Source organism: Ranitomeya imitator, chromosome 8 (assembly GCF_032444005.1).
Source record: "Ranitomeya imitator isolate aRanImi1 chromosome 8, aRanImi1.pri, whole genome shotgun sequence".
Classification (NCBI taxonomy): Eukaryota; Metazoa; Chordata; class Amphibia; order Anura; family Dendrobatidae; genus Ranitomeya; species Ranitomeya imitator.
The window spans coordinates 38,296,963-38,319,089 of record NC_091289.1 but is presented as its reverse complement, the minus strand read 5'-3'; the positions used below and the strand labels follow the sequence as shown (position 1 = coordinate 38,319,089).

Here is a 22,127-nt window from a genome sequence, read left to right as displayed (position 1 = left end):
TGGAATGCAGACATAGATGGAATGGTCTGCAGGCGTCACATTGCATTTGCAGAGCCCCTAATGTACCTAAACAGTAGAAACACCCCACAAGTGACATCATTTTGGAAAGTAGACCCCCTAAGGAACTTATCTGGATGTGTGGTGAGCACTTTGACCCACCAAGGGCTTCACAGAAGTTTATAATGCAGAGCTGTAAAAATAAAACAAAATTTTTTTCCCACAAAAATTATTTTTTAGCCCCCAGTTTTGGTATTTTCCCGAGGGTAACAGGAGAAATTGGACCCCAAAAGTTGTTGTCCAATTTGTCCTGAGTATGCTGATACCCCATATGTGGGGGGAACCACTGTTTGGGCGCATGGGAGGGCTCGGAAGGGAAGGAGCGCCATTTGGAATGCAGACTTAGATGGAATGGTCTGCAGGCGACACGTTGCGTTTGCAGAGCCCCTAATGTACCTAAACAGTAGAAACCCCCAACAAGTGACACCATATTGGAAACTAGACCCCCAAGGAACTTATCTAGATGTGTTGTGAGAACTTTGAACCCCCAAGTGTTTCACTACAGTTTATAACGCAGAGCCATGCAAATAAAAAAAAAATTTTTCCACAAAAATTATTTTTTAACCCCCAGTTTTGTATTTTTCCAAGGGTAACAGGAGAAATTGGACACTAAATATTGTTGCCCAATTTGTCCTGAGTACGCTGATACCCGATATGTGGGGGGAACCACCGTTTGGGCGCATGGCAGAACTCGGAAGGGAAGGAGCATCATTTGGAATACAGACTTAGATAGATTGGTCTGCAGGCATCACATTGCATTTGCAGAGCCCCTAATGTACCTAAACAGTAGAAACCCCCCACAAGTGACCCCATATTGGAAACTAGACCCCCAAGGAACTTATATAGATGTGTTGTGAGAACTTTGAACCCCCAAGTGTTTCACTACAGTTTATAATGCAGAGCCGTGGAAATAAAAAATCTTTTTTTTCCCACAAAAATTATTTTTTAGCCCCCAGTTTTGTATTTTCCAAAGGGTAACAGGAGAAATTGGACCCCAATAGTTCTTGTCCAATTTGTCCTGAGTACGCTGATACCACATATGTTGGGGTAAACCCCTTTTTTGGTGCACGGAGAGCTTAGAATGGAAGGAGCACTGTTTTACTTTTGAAACGCAGAATTGGCTGGAATTGAGATCGGATGCCATGTCGTGTTCGGGATGGCGAGATGGGATGAACTATGTCACATACTCAGATAAGTTTTTCTATTTTTTCAGTCATGGCAGACCGAACTTAGCACTTACTTATAAGAAAGTAATGAGGGATTGGCCTCAGGCATCTTGGGCTCCCATATGTGTAGGTCCAATTAAAATGAGAGACGCCATATGTGATACCTGATATAGCAGACATGTTTTCATTTGTTTGTGATTATTTGGTTTTGCTTAGTTTCATATTTTATTTATTTTTTAGTTTCTATATCTGATGCTGAGCCTGTATGGTACCTAGGGTGCAAATTTATATATCACCCATCCCAATAAGCTCTCACAGGACGGAGTATAGCATTTACCTATATGCAAAGAATGAGGGATTGGCCTCAGGTGTGTTGGGCTTTTTTCATATATTGGCCCAATCTAAATGAGAGACATCATATGTGACACCAAACATCTCCCAGACGAAAGGGCTCGTGTCCAGTATAGCATTTATAAAAGAGATGGTATTGAGGGATTGGCCTCAGCTACGTGGGGCTTGCTTACATATGGGCCCAGTCTAAATGAGAGACACTATATGTGATACCTGGCATAGTGTTCATTTTTTCATTTGTGTTTGATCATTTTTTCTTCTTTTTTGTTGAATATTTTGCTCATTTTTTATATCTGACATCTTATGCTGAATTCATTTGGTATCTAGGATGTACATTTATATAACATCTAAACATATGAACACCCTTTGAGTAAGCTGATATATCTGCTATTTTCGTATCTTAGACACTTGGTCTAGGAAGTTACCTCTTGTATGGGTGCTAGGTATAGGTCTGCCGCTTATGACATGTGGGTCATGTACTAACAAAGATAGTGACATATGAGTATTAATACTAGGGGTTCTTAATATTTTTTATGACCTCTGAAGCATTTATGAGCACAGGATATTGGTGCTCTACTGTACCCCATAACTCTGGTTTTTGATTGCTGCTTGTATATTATTATTCATTTTTATTTTTTCGAGCAATATATATACCAGTTTGGCTGATATAGCCTTGGGGTACATGTAATTTAGTGGACTTTTACGCAGCACTATTCCTTTGCTGCGGTTTTTTTAGTAGGCTTTGTTACACTTTTTTCACTTTTTTTTTCACAATTTTTTTCACGTTTTTGGTTAGTGTGACCTTTCTGGTCAATTTGTGTGTATGTCTGTGGGGCTCCTGGGCGTGGGTAGTTGGTAGGGCCCAGTTAGGGCAAGAAGGGACAGTCGACGTGGAGCGGGGGCGCCACATCGCTATTTAGGGTGCCAACCTCCGCTGTTAGGTAGGTGTAAGATATTCTAGGGCCACCTAACAGGGACTGCTTCAGGAATACATATGTTACCACTTCCTACATTCATTTTTTTTTTCCCTACCTTACCCGAACCCAGGTGGTTGATGTTGGTAGCATACATTTAAGTATATTTTTCTCTATTACAATTTTAGATATTATCAATAAAGTATTTTTTTTAGGATATTATGTTCTTTTTGGTTGTCTAATCTAAGTATATCCTTATAGTATTCTAGTTGGTTGTCTAAGCCTTAACCCTAGCCCTAACCCTAACCCTAACCCTAACTCTAACCCTAGCCCTAACCCTAACCGTAACCCTAGCCCTAACCCTAACCCTAAACCAAGCCCTAACCCTAACCCTAGCCCTAACCCTAGCCCTAACCCTAACCCTAATGGGAAAATGGAAATAAATACATTTTTTAAATGTTTTTATTTTTCCCTAAGGGGGTGATGAAGGGGGGTTTGATTTACTTTTATTGCGGGTTATTTAGCGGATTTTTATGATTGGCAGCCGTCACACACTGAAAGATGCTTTTTATTGCAAAAAATATTTTTTGCGTTACCACATTTTGAGAGCTATAATTTTTCCATATTTGAGTCCACAGAGTCATGTGAGGTCTTGTTTTTTGCGGAACGAGTTAATGTTTTCATTGGTAACATTTTCGGGCACGTGACATTTTTTGATCGCTTTTTATTCCGATTTTTGTGAGGCAGAATGACCAAAAACCAGCTATTCATGAATTTCTTTTGGGGGAGGTGTTTATACCGTTCCGCGTTTGGCAAAATTGATAAAGCAATTTTATTCTTCGGGTCAGTACGATTACAGCGATACCTCATTTATATCATTTTTTTATGTTTTGGCGCTTTTATACGATAAAAACTATTTTATAGAAAAAAATATTATTTTTGCATCGCTTTATTCTGAGGACTACAACTTTTTTATTTTTTTGCTGATGATGCTGTGTGGCAGCTTGCTTTTTTGCGGGACAAGATGACGTTTTCAGCGGTACCATGGTTATTTATATCCGTCTTTTTGATCACGTGTTATTCCACTTTTTGTTTGGCGGTATGAGAATAAAGCGTTGTTTTTTGCCTCTTTTTTTTTTTTACGGTGTTCACTGAAGGGGTTAACTAGTGATATAGTTTTATAGGTGGGGACGTTACGGACGCGGCGATACTAAATATGTGTACTTTTATTGTTTTTTTTTTATTTAGATAAAGAAATGTATTTATAAGAACAATATTTTTGGGGGGAGGATTTTTTTGGAATTTTTTTAAAATTTTTGCTGTGCAGTGTGTCACATCAGCGATCTGACATGCACAGCTCCAGGCTTCACAGTGCCTGCTCTGAGCAGGCGCTGTGAAGCCACCTCCCTCCCTGCAGGACCCAGATGCCGCGGCCATCTTGGATCTGGGTCTGCAAGGAGGAGGAGGAAGTAAGAGACCCTCGCAGCAACGCGATCACATCGCGTTGCTGCGGGGGTCTCAGGGAAGCCCGTAGGGAGCCCCCTCCCTGTGCGATGCTTCCCTATACCGCCGGCACACCGCGATCATGTTTGATCGTGGTGTGACGGGGTTAATGTGCCGGGGACGGTCCGTGACCGCTCCTGGCTCATAGCGCCGGATGTCAGCTGAGATAGGCAGCTGACACCCGGCCGCGATCGGCCGCGCTCCCCCCGTTAGTGTGGCCGATCGCTATGACGTACTATCCCGTCGAGGGTCAGATAGGCCCAGGTCACCTCGACGGGATAGTACGTCCAAGGTCAGAAAGGGGTTAAGCTCCCTTTCTAAGACTTTAACACAGATAGATCAGCCCCCAATTAGTAGATTGAGGTCAAAAAATATTTTCTCTTAGCATCTACCTTGTCTACATAAGTTGGGGACATTGTTTATGTTCTATATGGAAATCCCAAATAAAAAATTAGCTGGAGTATAAGTTTGTACGCATGCAACATATAGGGGCATGTTCACACTGGCCATTAAACAAACTAAAGTTAAGAAAGGAACAAAATTAGCATATACCCTGCTGTAAGTAAGTAAAAAGTGAGAGTACAAATAAATTAAATAGCGCACTTAATAAACACTATCTTTGATTAAAAAAAGCACCGCGTCAAGGTGTACCCAAACTGGACCATCCCGATTTGGGTACACCTTGTCGTGGTGGAATGAATTTTATGCTCTATTTTCTATCAAAAACAGTGTTTACTAAGTACCCAATGTTATTTATTTGTACTATTACTTTTTACTTACAGCAGTGTATATGCTAATTTTGTTTCTATCTTAGATTTTGCATGTATATGGAGCAGCACTGCTTCATGCGGAGGCATCCGGTAAGAAAATATATACCGTGTAGTACACATTGCTTTGTAGTGGAAGCTTACAGTATGTCCAAGGTGTCAATCTGGAAATTCTTCAGATGAAAACCTCAAAGTGCACTGCAGATATGGTGACAAAGAAGTCTTAGCTCCCAGAGAATAGCTGAGACTTCATACAATTGTTTCTACCTCTCAGATTTCAGAAGTTTTAGATCCGTAGGGATTTCATCCCTATGGGTAAAAACAAGAATGCTCCCATTACCTTGAAAATTTTATCATAACGAACCCCAAACCTGGAGACCATATTCCCTTGGACACGATCATGTCTATGCATAGATGAATGACAATTCCCTCTCATTACCATGTTACTAGGACATAATACATAAAACATACAGTTTCATGAAACATACAGTGTCGGTTTTAGATTTCTGACATCTACTCGTTTGCAGAAACCATAATGTAGAGCATATGAAATTTTTTTTTTTAAAAAAAGGAATTGAATATGATTTTTCTTTCCAAAGTTCAATCCAGCACAAGCGCAAATGTTTGCTGGTTTTGCATTGTTTGATATTCAGTATATTACTATTTTGATGTGAATAGCAGCTTACAAGAATATTCGCTTAAGGTACCGTCACATTTAGCGACGCTGCAGCGATCTAGATAACGATCCCGATCGCTGCAGCGTCGCTGTGTGGTCGCTGGAGAGCTGTCACACAGACAGCTCTCCAGCGACCAACTATGCGAAGTCCCCTGGTAACCAGGGTAAACATCGGGTTACTAAGCGCAGGGCCGCACTTAGTAACCCGATGTTTACCCTGGTTACCAGTGTAAATGTAAAAAAAAAAAAAAACACTACATACTTACATTCCCGTGTCTGTCCCCCGTTGCTGTGCTTTCCTGCACTGACTGTGAGCGCCGGCCGGCCGTAAAGCACAGCGGTGACGTCACCACTGTAATCTGCTTTACGGCTGGCCGGCGCTGACAGTGCAGGGAAGCAGAACGCTGAGGGACGCGACAGACACCGGAATGTAAGTATGTAGTGTTTGGTTTTTTTACATTTACACTGGTAACCAGGGTAAACATCGGGTTACTAAGCGCGGCCCTGCGCTTAGTAACCCGATGTTTACCCTGGTTACCAGTGAAGACATCGCTGAATCGGCGTCACACACTCCGATTCAGCGATGTCTGTGGGAGATTCAGCGCCGAAATAAAGTTCTGGACTTTCTGCTCTGACCAACGATGTCACAGCAGGATCCAGATCCCTGCTGCCTGTCAAACACAACGATATCGCTAGCCAGGACGCTGCAACGTCACAGATCGCTAGCGATATCGTTGTGAAGTTGGTCAGTGTGAAGGTACCTTTAGTGAATAAGAGAAGTAAAATATGTACGTTGCTAAATAAAGATTATAAATTAACATTATTTTTGGAATGTTTGAAATATATGGAATAAAAATAGTTAAAGGTGTTTTACAAAAACTGCTATCCTTTAAGGATTAAATTCCTTAAAAGGAACCTGTCGTGTGTTAAAAATGCTATTAGCCTGCAGATATGGGGTTAATCTGCAGGTTAATAGCGTTCTGAACCTGCCTGATGCCGGCACATAGAGCCCGGCTACAGGGAGGAAATTAACTTTTTTCTTCCTGGGTTTCATGGGGGCGGCACCAGAACAGTTTCAGTCACAGCTCTGTGTATAGAGAGCGGTGGCCGTAACCACGCCCCTGGCTGTGACTGACAGCTCGCTCAGTATTAGGGCTGGATGTTAGTCAAAGTCAGGGGGTTAGTCAAAGTCAGGGGCAGCTGCTCTCTGTACACAGAGCAATGACTGAAACTGTGCTGGTATCACCCCCATGACTGAAACACGAACACTGCCAGGAATAAAAAGTTAATTTCCTCCTGGCAGCGGGGGTCTAATTGGCAGCACGGGCAAGTTCCAAACACTATTAATCTGCAGATTAACCCTATATCTGCATATGAATTACATTTTTTCCCTTGACAGGTTCCCTTTAACGTAGAGTGTCCAGTCAATAGGATCATTTGTGATCCCGAATACGAAACGCTAGGATCCTAAGAGTCAGATTCTGTAGAGCCCTATCTTCAATGGGTTGGAGGCGAATATACTCGGCCTCTGCCCATTCATTGTCTGCAAGACTGACTGAGAATGCCAAGTATCTCCAGCAGTCATATAGACAATGAATGGAGCAAAGGCTGAGCATGCGAGTCTCGACTACATTCCAGATGGGAATTCTACAAATCTTATTCTCAAGCCTCCAGAGTCCAAATTGTTAGGATCCCAGCAGTCGGACCACCAATGATCACCAAGTTAGCTTGCAAAATAACTTTATATTTCATGTGTATTAAACTGTGAAAGTGGGAAAGTGAATTTCCACCTAAAAATAAATCACGATAAAATTTTATTTTTATTTTTTTCAAATTAATTTTGGTCATTTCAAATTAGTTAATATGTATATACAGTATGGCCTCTGACATTCCCAGACTCCAAAATGGCAAAAGCATCAGAAGCCAAGATATAAAGCAACAAAAACAAACTAAATTTATGTATAGTTTTCTGATAATACTTTAGTATAATCTATATTCCTCATTGTTCCAGGCTTAGGAGTCCCCTGGGCAATTTATAGATATTAAACTCTATATTCATCAAAGGTTGTTAGGGAAAAAATGACTATTAGGGCTTGTGCACATGACCAATTACATTGGACGAGTGATATTTGTGGTTTTTATGGATAGCACTTGTCACAACCATGATATTCCAGAGAGCTGAGCACATGCTTGACTTTTTCCTTGGACCAACTGGTCCAAGGATAAAAACCAGACACATGTCCAATTTTGATCCAAGTGTCAGACCGAAATTGGCTATGCAAGCCTTTGGTTACGTGAAAAACATTAGACCACACTCTGATGACATCCGAGTAAAGTCCGACTCTCACAGACTGACAGAATGGAGACAACGGAGAAACTTTTCTATTTTTTTCTCCCGAGAAAATGATCGTGTGCACCTATCCTTAGAGTAGAAAGCATGATTAAAACTAGCAAAAAATAAAGCCCAAAACAAAAGAATTTGGGGAAAACAAAAGTTAAAGCCAAAAACGCAAGAATTTGGGGAAAACAAAAATGAAGCTAAGACTCAAGAATTTTGGGAAAACAGAAAAATTAAGCCAAAAATACAGAATTTTTGTAGAAGCAACTATATGTTCAGCTTCATTGCACATGGTGAGAAGCTGACACCTAGGTCCCTAATCTATAGACTTTGAAGAAGTCTCCATTAAAGTTAAAGTGTTCAGCTTTCTTAAGATGAAAAGATCACCATTTTCTTTAGTCTGGAGAAGGCATCTTTGTATAATAGCATGACAGAGCCACCTTCCCCCATTCCTATATGTCTTCTTGCTCAAAATGATAAGCTGTATACTGAATCAGATAGAAGCATGATGTTTTCAAATCAGTCTTTGTTGAATTTCTCAAATTTGGAAATTCACTTTCATGTGATTTTCTTTATTCTTTTCAAGCCTGGCATTATTTAGAGTCTATTGAATGACAACTAACCCCAGGTCACTAGTGACCTAATCGGCTAACCTTGTCTTGTCTTCTTGAAATGCCTATACATTGGATAAAACACAATTTACAAATCGGGAATATTTAACAAAAATAATCAAGAAAAAAATGAAAAACATTCTAAAACATTCCTTAAAACGTCACGTGTGAACAACTTCATTTATTTTACAAAAAACAACTGATGTCTAATTTTTAGTTTTTTTTTTTAAAGTAAATTGAGTTACTTTGAATTTTGTTATGTTTTTGTTATGTCACAAAAATAATGAATCATTAAACTGTTTATTTGGTTAATATTACTAAATTACCTTGCAGTAAAATAACGATTTCTAATTCACTAGTGATCATAGGGAAGTTGTATTTTGCTACGTCATACCTACCATGTTTGGTTTCAGGGTTTGTTTTACATTTTCTTTCAGGCAAAACTAAAAGATTTGGAATTTACATTTTGAAAATATAACTGAATAGTATAAAACTGAGAATAACTTTTCTAAAGCAACTGTCTTCCTGATTTATTTATTTTTTACAAAATTTACCATATTTTACATGCAAAAAAATTCAAAGAAATAAACTATATGAAATAAAATTTTGTTAGTTTTTAAAAAACATAAGACAAATTGCTATAATTTTTTTTATAAAGTCATGCAGACAAGCATCTTTGAACATGTTGAACTAATAAGACTTTGATAATAAACTTATAATAAACTTTTGTAAAACCATGAGCGCTGACATAGGATAAAGGGTTGAGTGACAATGAAACCTTGGAACAGTTTTCTATAGAGATGGATGAATTGAGACATTCAGAGACTTATTAGCATAGAAGAAAATGCGTGAAGAATTGCCAAGAAAAAGAAGCTAAATATGTCATTCTGTTGTACTTAAATTCAGAAGGTTTAAAAATATATAAGAAAAAAAAAACATGGGGGATGGATGGTACTGAGAAGCATGCAGAACACATCAACGTCGATGAATATTAATAGTGGGAATTCACTTACAAAGTTCAGTATTTAAACAATATACATACACAGGAGTACATACACACACTATATACTTGTACCCATATATAATAAATGTGTGTATCAGCCATAACATTAAACCACCTGTCAAATATTGTTTAGGCCTCTCTTGTGCCACGTAAACAGCAGGCAAAAACGCCACAAGACTTTTTCTAAAGTATCTGGCACCAAGTCATTAGCAACAAATCATTTCCATGGGATAGGCATGTTTTTCTCTATCGTTCATCCGACCAATGCTCAATCAGTTGGAGATCTGAGAAATGTTCCGCAAAATATTTCTCTACCGGAAGAAGTCAGGGCCATTCGGGAATTCTGCTGACATGAAGCCATGTACTTAGTCTTGTACCATGCAGTGAAAGGAAAAAGAGAAAAAGGCGCTCCAAGAAGATACCTCCAATATAACACACAGCAAGGAACAAGAGATTGCACAAGCTCACCTGACTGGGTTGCGACCTGGCTCAACTCCATACTCGTCAGAACGGAGGGATGCTGCTCTGACTGTTGACCCACACGCTGGTGGGAAGAAATGTATTCAAACCAGACAAGAAACGAAGTGGTGATTCCAAGCCACTGTCATAGAGCGAAGACAAGGTTGTATGTTCTCTGGATTTTTAGTCATACATTCAACGTGTTTTGAAGTAACGTTACACCCTTGTCTTCAATCTGTGGCAGGGCTCAGGAATCACTGCTCTTTTTCCTGTTTGGTTTGAATATATTGGTCTGTACTATGGTTAGGCAAGGTTACATAGTTGCATAGTTATTAAGGTTGAAGGAAGACTTTAAGTCCATCTAGTTCAACCCATGGCCTAACCTAAGATGCCCTAACATGTTGATCCAGAGGAAGGCAAAAAAAAAACATGTGGCAAGAGTAAGCTCCACCTTGGGGAAAAAAATTCCTTCCCGACTCCACATACGGCAATCAGACTAGTTCCCTGGATCAACGCCCTATCAAGGAATCTAGTGTATATATCCTATAACATTATACTTTTCAAGAAAGGTATCCAGTCCCCTCTTAAATTTAAGTAACAAATCACTCATTACAACATCATACGGCAGAGAGTTCCATAGTCTCACTGCTCTTACAGTAAAGAATCCGCGTCTGTTATTATGCTTAAACCTTCTTTCCTCCAGACGTAGAGGATGCCCCCTTGTCCCTGTCTCAGGTCTATGATTAAAAAGATCATCAGAAAGGCCTTTGTACTGTCCCCTCATATATTTATACATTAAAATAAGATCACCCCTTAGTCTTCGTTTTTCCAAACGAAATAGCCCCAAGTGTAATAACCTATCTTGGTATTGCAGACCCCCAAGTCCTCTAATAACCTTGGTCGCTCTTCTCTGCACCTGCTCTAGTTCAGCTATGCCTGGAGACCAGAGACTTTACTCAAGGTAGCACATGCCTTGAGTAAATCGGCAAGAAAAGGAGCCAAGGTCACCAAGCAGAAGATTGCCCAGAGCATAACGCTGCCTCCACCAGCTTTTGGACAAAAAAAATAGAACAGGTAGGGTTCTATACCAATTCTTCGTCACCTTTCTCAGGATCTCTAGGGGTCCCAGATATTGGACCTCCACAAGTGAAAAAGTTAAGGCATAGCTAAGTGTTATGCCATGATGTTATTAGACGGGATAATCCTAATATTACTTTTTGACCCAATAATGTTTAGACATTGGTTTGCACTGTTAGTATTCTGCATCTACGGAGCTATTATTGGGTCACTGCATGTCGGTATTATTTGAATACTGTATAGCAGCATTTGTTTAGTTATTGTGTGGCACTGCTACTTGTGTGATGGTGGTAGCACTATATAGCTCTATTTTTGAGAAAATTGTATGAAGTGATAGTCAGCAAACTTACGGCACTGTTAAATATATAATATCAAAATGTAAAAAAAAAATCGAAAAAAAATTAATAATAAATAAAGGCATCGACATTTCCAATCTAAAGAATATCTTGAAAAGAAAAAAAGCTAAACACACCTATTAAATGCAAACTTCTTGCTGTGGAAATTTCCTGGCAATAACAAAGAACAGACTTTGATAAATATTCTGTAGAGATTCTGCGTTGATATATCCACAGTATGTGGCCCAGTTTTGCGGCCGATGAACTAAGACAGATAACATGATTGAAGTGTCAATTTTACAGTATCAAGTCATTGGTAACATACCCACTTTCAGCTCTTTCCCAAACACTGTCCTCTCTCCCAGGGCAGAACAGTTCCACCGTCCATGTCTGAACTGAAACTGACACTCATTGACCCCCATCTGCGCTCCTTCTCCGATCACAATGATAGCATCAGGTCTGTTGAGACAGATAGTCCTCTGTCTAGGTGCCAGGCCTGGAATCTTGCTGCAAATCACGCTGGCCCCCAGTGCCACCACAGAAGAGAAGCCTCTATTATGGGAGACAGGAGAAGAAGTAACATTAGTACTGTCAGTTACATGGTCTAAGGAAATCAATCAGAGCTCTGTCCACAGAGATGGATACTTAGAAATATCCTCAATTGTGGTGATGTAATGTACAAGTATAAATAATGTACTACAATTTATAACAAGGATAATATCACTTCCTTTATTGAGTTAAAGTATTTTCACCTCTTTTATGCAAAATACATAATGAATGCAGGTTTTACAGATCAGTTATACAGCTATGAAGGTAAAAATCCAGCTCTCCCAAAATCAGATAAAAGTCAAATCTTTAGTATTAACTCAATAAAACATAGGCATTGTTGTGCATCGTTTGAGAGGAGAGAGGTGGGTAATAAAATGACCGGATGAGTTTCGAACACGATATGTGTTCTTAAACTCCGAGTTTAAGAACACATATCGTGTTCGAAATGCGTCAGGTTATTTTATTACCATTAAAGATTTGTCTTTTATCGGATTTTGTGAGAGCTGGATTTTTACCTTCATTGTTGCATTGCTTCCACGTCTGGCAGAAATGAAATCCTGTGCTCCACATACGGACCACGAGAAGTCTGTCATGAGGGTGAGCTGAACAACAAACACTTTTTTCATATACTACAGGTCAGTGATACATCATTTATAATCTGCTATGAGCTGTACCGAACCATTGTGTATCTCAAACTTAAAATTATGTCCAGGGGAGTGTATTTTCAGTCATGGGTGATTGGTAGGCATTTTTTATTACTGCATTTAATTTACCTTCTTCTCAATAAACTCTCCCCCCTCCAATCCATGCTGAAAGCATCAGGCTAATATTTACATCCAGCTGCTGCACCGATGCCTCCATTCTGTTCCAGTCATTGCAGTGGTTGCCCATCTGCTATGGAACACAACATAAACCTATTACTCTCACCGACAAAGCTCTCCAAAGACGTGCACAAAGAGCTAGATCTCATCCTTCATCATTACTGTCTACTACTACTCGTGGTTTCCATTCTGTTGATGATCCATAATCAATCTCTTAGTACCATTTCCAAAATTTTGCCAAGCCTATTATTATTTATTATTAAAGCGCCATTTATTCCATGGCGCTTTACATGTGAGGAGGGGTATATATATATAATAAAAACAAGTACAATAATCTTGAACAATACAAGTCACAACTGGTACAGGAGGAGAGAGGACCCTGCCCGAGAGGGCTCACAATCTATCACATCAATTCACTAATTTAACCTCTTTCACTTCTCCTTTCCTACCTTCCTCCTTACAATCTGGTCCCTTTCATTACCAAGGATGCATATTCAACTGAAGTATATTGCTGCACAGAGATCCACCGTCTCCCTTTTCTGCCAACCAGAGGCCAGCAGTTGACATTGGCGTGCTAGTTACTAGAGGCGCATGGCAGTAACGTAATGCGCTGCCCATGACAGCACACTTAAGTCAGCTACAAAAGAGGACACTGCATGTCGTGGGAGGGGAGAAAGGTGAAAAGAATCATTTATTTTGTTTTTATTTAAAGTATTGGAAAAAAGAGGCAGAACATTATATCAGGGCATTATACAAGCTATGGGCCCAGGATGGGGGGCATTATAAAAAGGAATGGGCCCAGGATGAGGAGCATTATACAAGGAAGGGACCCACCATGTGGGTATTATACAAAGAAATGGGCCCAGGATGGGGGGGCATTATACAAGCAAGGGACCCACGATGTGGGGTATTATACAAGGAATTGGCCAAGGATGGAGGGCATTATATACGGAAGGGGCACACAATGAGGGGCATTATACCAGGATAGGGGTCATTATACCAGAAAGTGGCCCAGGATGGAGAATATTACACCAGAAAGAGGCACAGGATGGGGGGGTCATTATGCCAGGAAGAAGCCCAGGATGGAGGACATTATAACAGAAAGGGGCCTAGGTTAAAGAGACATTATCATAGGATGGAAGCCATGATGGGAGAGATTATTGAAGGAAACAACCAGGATGGGGGGCATTACTACATGTGGGTGAATACGGATGTCATTATAAGATCAATAATGCTTCAAGGGGCCATAGATCTGACCTACATGCAGATGGAGGCCCAGATCCAAATTTTACACCAGGGCCCATTGGACTGTAATTACATCACTGCTGTAAGCCAGTAGATAATTGCTTTTTAAAAGGTGGATTCCCATCTTATACCTTTATGGCATAACCACAGGACATGCCAAAAATGTATTGTAGATGTGAGTTTCACCTTATATCAATCTCAAGAACCCTCGTTCTTGCAAAGATATGCACCGCTGTTAGTGGACACTATTTTAAATAGCACCCATATCTACTATAAATTTATTGCATATCTTGTGTATATACCATAAAAGTGTGAGATGGGTACACCCCTTTAACTATTTAAATCATTAAAAATTTCCATACCATTAGCAAAATGCAACTACATTTTAAAGGGATTGTCCAGCATAAAAAAAATTGCTCTCAAAGTTAATAAATTATTAAGGTAATCTATGCAATTTTCTAATATGATGCAAGTCTAAAAGCATGTAATCCCTTTGCAGTGAGATCAAAGCAGGGTATCTAACATCTCACACAGGAGTAGCTCAAAACAGCCAGGCTGCTCCTGTGTGAGATGTAATGACAGACCTGATCTCACTGCAGAGGAATTACAAGTTGCTTGAGCACAGCAGACACAAGTGTAATTACTGACAGATTTAGTAATCAGGACATCTGATACAAGGATTTGTAGCTAGTGATGAGCGAAAGTTCATGAGTCAGTGTGATGGTAGGGGCAGCACAGCGGAGTTTAGCTGTGTCACATTGCAAATAGTGATGAGCAAACGTGCTCAAATAATGTCTTATCCAAGCATGCTCAGGTGTAATCAGAGTATCTTGGGCGTGCTCATATATTATGTTCACATCCGTGTGGCTGCATGATTTGCAGTTGTTAGACAGCCTGAACACATGTGAGGATTCCCTGACAAACAATCAATGAATGTGTTCAGGCTGTCTAACAGCCACAAATCATGCAGCCACAGGGCCGCAAACATAATCTACGAGCACGCCCAAGATACTCAGAGAACACCTGAGCATGCTCGGATAAGATGCTATCTGAGCACGTTTGTTCATCACTACTATTTTTAATGTGACACAACTATACTCAGCTGTGCTGCTCCTCTCCTCATACTGACTCATACAGGAGGTTCGACCAGGAGATCAGAGCTGCATCATTATATCTCACATTCTGAGAAATCTGCTCTAAGTTATGGTAGGGACATGTTCTTTCTCTAGTATGTTGCTTCCTGCTTATGATTGGTCTGCAGCATGCAGGGAGAAAAAATACATGCCTCCAGTGAAAACTGCAATAACATTCACTTAGACTTAAAAAAAAAGTTAACTCATTAGGTGCCAAATACTATGATTGCTAATATCTCTGCAACACAGAGGTGAAAAAAAAAGTTTTATTCAGCTCTGCTGCCACTATTACATTCTGTGTCCAGTTCAACAAACAATTTGTTTAAGCACTTTGAACTATATTTTTTGTTGGGCTGGATAACTCCATTAAGTTCACACCTGCATTAATAATGGGCCGAGCAGCAGTGAAATCGCTGTTGAGAAACTCTTCCCAAACACAAAATAGAGTATACAAAAAAGGTCCATGGTGCAGTGTCCCATGTACAGTACAACAAGGGTAAAGACTAAATATTGCTTGTGACCTACATCAAAAAACAGCAAGTTGTTGGGTGCCATTGTCTACGTCTACTGAAGATGAGCTGCCGAGATGCTGAGAATACAAGCTTTGCAAAGGGACGTATTGTATTAAGGGACAATAGAAAAAAAAACAGAGCGGGCAGAACAAGAGAAGTTATGCCGTGCAGCTGTCTAAATACTCAACCAAGAATAAATGGGATGAATTATATTTCTACACATTCTGCAACAAAAATCTAAAAAGGTCGAGAACTCTGAAATATATAATTTCCCATCCCTGGATGGACAAGTGTCTTTTTGCAACCGTATTAACTATGTAACAACAAAATATTTATTTCCATGTTCTAAGCGGAAAGGTTGGCTAAATATTAACCAGGAGCACCTGTGAGAGATGGAGATTCCCTTGCTTTTATGGATTAGGGAGGACCTTGGCATTTCCTAAGGTGCGGTGCAAATATAATTGGTAAAGTATTATCTTTATTTTTTTATGAACTGTAACCAGTTATCAATATACTTTTTTTTAGATAAAAAATGATACAGGCACTTTTACTTTCATCTAAAATTATGCAATTTATTAACTAATTGTAATATATATACTGTATTTTACGGATGTAAAAAACACTTTTTCCCCAAAATTTTGGGGGTAAATGGAGGGTGCATCTTATAATCCAAACGTAGTTACCGGCTGCAGTGGAATGGGGTCCCAGGGTTGCTGTTGCAGAAAGCTTCTGGCGGCGGTGCCGGGAGTGGAGCGATGATCCCAGGCTGGTAGGAGGGGGTGTTCGGCGGTGCAGGGGCTCCGTCAATATTTTCTGATCCACAGCATTTCCCATGCTTTTCAATGTGGTGGACTCTGGGAAAATGGCTGCCAGAGGCGGCGCATGCGCAGGTGGAGATGTCAGTTGCTCATGTGCCACCTCCGGTGGCCATTTTCATAGTGTACACTACATTGAAAACCATGGAAAGTGCAAGGGCTCCTGACTTTCACAAAATGTCTGCATCCACACCGCCGAACACCACCTCCTACTAGCCTGGGATCCGCAGCACTGCCACACTCCTGCCTGTGCCGAACACCACCTCCTACCAGCCTGTGACCTCCACCAGCTTCCTGCAGCAGCGGCGACCCTGCTAACATGAGGGTGCTCGATCGAGTAGCAAGCAGTGCCGAGTATCATGTGGTGCTCGAGTGCTCGGATCCCGGTGGGTGAATTATCTGAGCTGGGTGTAGTGAGAGAGTTTCCATCCTCTGGAAAAACGCTTGAGTTTGCATTCACTTCCATTATGCTCGCTATTTGAGTCGAGCGTATCCAAGCGTCCGACGTGCTCGACTCCAGTAATGAGCACTCGAGCGTTTCACTGCTCGATCACCACTATGTTCTACTAATTTTCCAGCTTATCCAAATGAATCCACTGTTCCCAATGATAAATGACTCTAGTAATCACCCCTGTTGGTAAATTATCAGAGCTGGGTGCAGAGAGTGAATTTCCGTCCTCTGGAAAAATGCTCGAGTTTGCCATTCACTTCCATTATGCTCGCTATTCGAGTTCAGCGCATCTGAGTGTCCAAAGTGCTGGACTCCAGTACCGAGCACTCGAGCGTTTCACTGCTCGATCACCACTATGTTCTACTAATGTTGCAGCCTATGCAAATGAATCCACTGTTCCCAATGATAAATGACTCTAGTGATCGCCCCTGTTGGTGAATTATCTGAGCTGGGTGCAGAGAGTGAATTTCTGTCCTCTGGAAAAATGCTTGAGTTTGCCATTAATAATAATAATAATCTTTATTTTTATATAGCGCTAACATATTCCGCAGCACTTTACACACATTATCATTGCTGTCCCATTGGGGCTCACAATCTAAATTCCCTGTCAGTATGTCTTTGGAATGTGGGAGGAAACCGGAGAACCCGGGGGAAACCCACGCAAACACGGAGAGAACATACAAACTCTTTGCAGATGTTGTCCTTAGTGGGGCTTGAACCCCGGACTCCAGCGCTGCAAGGCTGCTGTGCTATCCACTACGCCACCGTGCTGCCCTTCACTTCCATTATGCTCGCTATTCGAGTCCAGCGCATCTGAGTGTACAAAGTGCCCGATTCCAGTATTGAGCACTCGAGCGTTTCACTGCTCGATCACCACTATGTCTACTAATGTTCCAGCCTATGCAAATGAATCCACTGTTCTCAATGATAAATGACTCTAGTGATCACATCTACTTTAACCTTTTATCTCCCACAGAATTCCGGAACAATGGCAAATTCTATTTGCTGCACATGGTGCGGAACATCCAGATTTACTGCTCACACTTTATTTTCCATGTTCCAAATTTGTCACTGAACAGTTTTTCCCTTTCCTAAAGTAACTGCTGGTAATCACACCGATGACGTTTGAAGGAAAGAGTGTGGACGTTTCGTGGACGTTTGGGCCTCGCCTTTCCCTATCAGTTTATGTGTGTGTGTTTTTTTCTGCTTTCTTTTACTATAATTATAACACAAGATAAAAAGCCAGAGGCTCGTGCCAAAAAGTGACAAACACTTCCTGAGTCATAAATTAAAGACCGCACGAGCGTACAGCATAGTCTACAGTACGGGGAGCGCTCGGTAACGCTTGGACATTGCAGCAAAAGGCATTTGTTGGATCTTTTTTATGTGTTACTCAATGTTCATTTCCATCTATATCTATGTTAAAGTTAAAATTCAATTGTGGCCATTTTTTCACACTTTTGGTTTGTTTTTTTCGGCCTGTAACATTTTTTTCTGTATCACAGGCATAGAGAAAAACATATTTTTTACAGGCTAGGAAAAAAACACTGCGTTTGAAGGAAGCCTTAGGCTGTGTTCACATGCAGCTTTTTTTTTTGTTTGTTTGTTTGTGCTGCTTTTTTATGCAAATTAAAAACTGAGAATTCGGAAATTTCATAGCTTTTGCGTGTACTGTAAAGTGCATGCAAAAGCTATGAAATTTCAGAAATCTCATGCACACGATTGATTTTTTTTTTCCTGACTTAATTTGAGAACTTCAGCGTTTTTAAAACCTGCAGGAGGTCAATCAATTTTTTCAGTGTTTTTGCGGCATTTTTTTCTCTCTCCCAAAGAAAGCAGTGAGAATGTGAAAAAAAAGCTGTAAAGAGAGCAGAAAATAATGAAACTGTGTGGGAACATAACCTACGGGTACGCACACCCAAGGGTTTTTTTTCAGGGAGGATTCTGCTCTGAAACCTGCCTGAAAAGTGCTCAAAAGAATGAACATTCATTTCTAAGTTAAAAAAAATGACTCGTTGTTCACATGTTCAGGCTTTTGAGGTTGTTTTAACCACTTTAGGTTTCTAAAGACGACAAGCGGTTAAAAGAAGAGATCTGACCATTCTTCAGATATTTTCTGATGCTCTATACTTTACAATTCAAAGGGCAGGTGCACACGATCCTATTATCAGTTCGAGAGCAATCCGACAAAACACAGGATTGCACCCAGACCAATGTTATTCTATGGAGCCGTGGACCTGTCAAGGTTATTTCCTCGGTCAGAGACTGCCTGATGAAAAAAAAAATGCTCAATGCCGAGTTTGAGCCAATATTCATATTGTACTCAGACATGTAAGTGAATCCGTGGAAAACATCAGACTGCGCTTGGATAACATCTGAGTGCGGTTCGATTTCCGAGACACCACAGAATGGAGAAATTTTGTTCACGATCTTCTCCGCATCTGAGAGAATCGGGTCACACTATGATCACAATGTCTGACCAGAGTTTGATCATATTGTCATTTGCATAATTGCCCCAATTTTCTTGGATGGTTGGCGGCAGCGGAAGGTCAAACGTCTTCTGTTAGTGGCCGAGTTTTGGTACTACATATCTGCTCCCTTTTCAAAAGATTAGGAGGCAGATGTGCACTTCCCGGCAACTATCAGAAGACAACCAGTTCCGCCAGTGAGTCCCTCCGGCCAGCAACCGCCACCGGCAACAGTGGAAACAGCTGATCGGCAGGGGTGCTATCTGTCCGGGATATACGTTCATCTGCTAGGAGGAATACAGATACAGCAGAATGTTGCCCTTTAACTTGGATGGCAATTTTAGGCTTCATCATATTTCAATTTCACAAGCCTGTAATGTGGCGGCATTTCAGCATTACTTTGACAGATGTAACATTGCCTTGGTTCTACAGATACGAATATAGGTCCCAATTAAGTTTTTATGGTGATCCAAGTTTGGTTCAGTAGATCCATGGAAGTTTGGTTCTTGCAACCAAAATCTAGATGATAAAATACAGCTATATTATATTAGCGCCCTTTAGATCAAACACCTGCTTCATCTGTGACATACTGTCATGATACTCAAATCACATGGTTTCTCATACACTGACCTTGCTTGTATGTCTGATATTACAAAGTTGCCCCGTCAGCTCTCCAGACATGTCTATTTGAGTAAATAATTGTATTCTTCATTAATTAACAATTTCGGAACGTCTTTCCTTAGCTCCCAACATTGTGTCGCTCCTTTGTTATTCCTTCTAGAACTTTACAAAATCAGTTAACAATTAGGGTATGTGTCCGGAAAGTACGCAGAAATTTCCTGAGAAAATCCTGAGGTTATCCGCAGGAATTCTGCACGCGTTTTTTATTTGTATTTTGCGCGTTTTTTAATGCGGATTTTGTGCGGATTTTTCGCTTTTTTTTCCGGAGGTTCCCAATGCAATAATATAGTGGGAAATCCGCTTAAAATCCGCAAAATTAATGAACATGCTGCGTATTTTTCCGCCTGCGTTTTTTTCGCGGAAAAATGCGCAACATGTGCACAAAAATTGCGGAAACCATTATAAACGATGGGATGCATATGTATGCGCTTTTTAAGCGTTTTTTAAAGCTTTTTGGTTGCAAAAAAACGCGCAAAAAACTTGAAAAATCCGGAACGTGAGCACAGCCTTAGAGTAACACCAGTTGGGGGCGTGTCCCAGCACAGTTCGTCTCTGTCCAATCAGTGCTGACAATATCAGACTGTGTGGAGACACGCCTCTCTGGCAAAAAGAATGGTAACACCCAGTTGTCAATGTCATCCTAAATTTCTACGAGGAATACCAATTACCGTATATGGCACAATTCAGAATTATTAGAAAATAAGCTTTAAAATTCCTTTGTTCTACATAATACAATTATTTACTAAATTAGACAAGTCATGAGAGCTGGCAGGTCCCTTTTAAAGGGGATGCCCATTACTCAGACATCGCCTTCTCAGTGGCTATATTCACCAATGTAAAATAAAAACAACCATTCCAGTGATGTCGGTGCTGTGTTTCCTGAGGATCGCATCATGTTGTTATGTCATGTGAGCCCTGCAGCTAATCAGAGGCCGCTAATGGTTTACCTTCGGACGAAACTCACATCCGGATGACCTGAGACAGTGTTACAGTTCTTTGACTTCCTCTGAATGTCAGTTACATCCGAAGGAAGGGAGAGAGTGATTGGCTGCAGGGCTCACATGTCATAATGTCACACAAGCCCCGGGAGACCAGGAGCTGATGTTGTTTGAACAGTTCCAGCACCAGAGGAACATACAGTTATCGGAGTAGTGGGCAACCTCTTTAGGTTCTGATGAAGCTACAACTAAACATAATTAACACAAGAGATTTGATCTTTTGTATTTTCCTTTACACCCGTGGGAAAAATCTTGAACCTTGAATCTTTTTTTTTACGTGGGGAATACACTAATCGAGAAGTATTTGTCAGAGTAGTGGACATTGTAAGCAAAAATTATGAACTTCTCTTGCGTCACATGGAAAATTCTTAGCCAATTGATGTGTGACTACAATATTATCTTTGAGCACCGTTCACTTATCACATCTCATCGAGATTTCCTTCTAGGCCCAGGAGCTGACGCTCCCGTTGATCACTTGAACACAGAGGCTGTGGTTGCTTTCCAACCACCATTGTCCTTTAGCTCTTGGAGGCAACAATCAGAAACGCCACTATTACCACTAATACCACTAAGGTCTCGGCACCTGTACACCTACTAGTATATTAGTTTGGCCGGTCTCTATGGATGCCAGGAAATTATGCACTAAGGTGAACCAATTCAGTGCCAGGCATAACAATTATTACTGGTTGCGTGAGATATTAGCGAACATCTGAGAGTTTACTTACCGTAAGTATCCATAGGTAATAGCGTATTTTTGAAGCTTCTAATAGATCTTAATCACAGAGCATGGAAATTGCCAAGCAAGAAAATCATGGCAATACATTGACTTAGTATATATGACTTTCGATAATCAAATATTTGTCACAACTTATCAACGATAAGTTAATTATTAATCAACGATCAATAAAAATGTTGGAGCATGTGAAATCAGATTGGTACCATAAAGGCCCATGGGACAATTTCGGCCATAAACAAGTACTCAAGTAATGGCCCGTTCACAAGGGCCAACACAAATTGTCTGGGACAGATGACTAATTTGTTCAATCCCCAGCAATACAGTTCCTCTTTCCCCGAGCAGATGGGTTAGGGCAGGTGCAAACTGTGTTTTTAGTCTGAGTGCAATCCGACAAAACATCAGATTGCACTCGGACTAATGTTAGTCTTTTGGACAATTCACAAGACTGATTTTTCCTCAGA

The 22,127-nt window shown here is 40.5% G+C and overlaps 1 protein-coding gene across 1 annotated transcript in view; it reads right to left on the bottom strand.

The window, feature by feature from the left end:
* The window catches only part of WNT7A (Wnt family member 7A), a 70,482-nt gene that overhangs the window by 42,326 nt on the left and 6,029 nt on the right, over positions 1–22,127 (bottom strand). The window contains exon 2 of the mRNA XM_069736760.1: positions 11,583–11,809. Coding sequence (XP_069592861.1) covers positions 11,583–11,809 — 227 coding nt within the window. The remainder of the gene's footprint in view (positions 1–11,582; positions 11,810–22,127) is intronic.